Source organism: Nanorana parkeri, unplaced genomic scaffold (assembly GCF_000935625.1).
Source record: "Nanorana parkeri isolate BGI_ZX_2015 unplaced genomic scaffold, ASM93562v1 scaffold199, whole genome shotgun sequence".
NCBI classification, from domain to species: domain Eukaryota; kingdom Metazoa; phylum Chordata; class Amphibia; order Anura; family Dicroglossidae; genus Nanorana; species Nanorana parkeri.
In genome coordinates, this window is record NW_017306467.1 from 1,139,804 (window position 1) to 1,140,033 (window position 230).

The 230-nt window shown below is 44.3% G+C and overlaps 1 protein-coding gene across 2 annotated transcripts in view; it reads left to right on the forward strand.

Moving 5' to 3' along the window:
• Positions 1-230, forward strand: part of SF3A1 (splicing factor 3a subunit 1) — an 18,656-nt gene that overhangs the window by 12,577 nt on the left and 5,849 nt on the right. For both annotated transcript variants that reach the window (XM_018555512.1, XM_018555513.1), the window contains one exon: positions 19-215. In XM_018555512.1, coding sequence (XP_018411014.1) covers positions 19-215 — 197 coding nt within the window. The remainder of the gene's footprint in view (positions 1-18; positions 216-230) is intronic.

Consider the following 230-nt stretch of genomic DNA (forward strand, 5'->3'; position numbering starts at 1 on the left):
CAGATATTTTTGTTTCAGGCAACTTTCCACCTCCAACAACACCAGAGGAGCTGGGTGCCCGTATATTGATCCAAGAGCGATACGAGAAATTTGGTGAAAGTGAAGACGTGGAAATGGAAGTTGAGTCTGATGAGGAAGAAGAAGTAAAGGATGGCAAGGGTGACGAAGGCACATCTCAAATGGATCAGGATACTCAAGTGCAGGATATGGATGAGGTGATTTAGTGCATT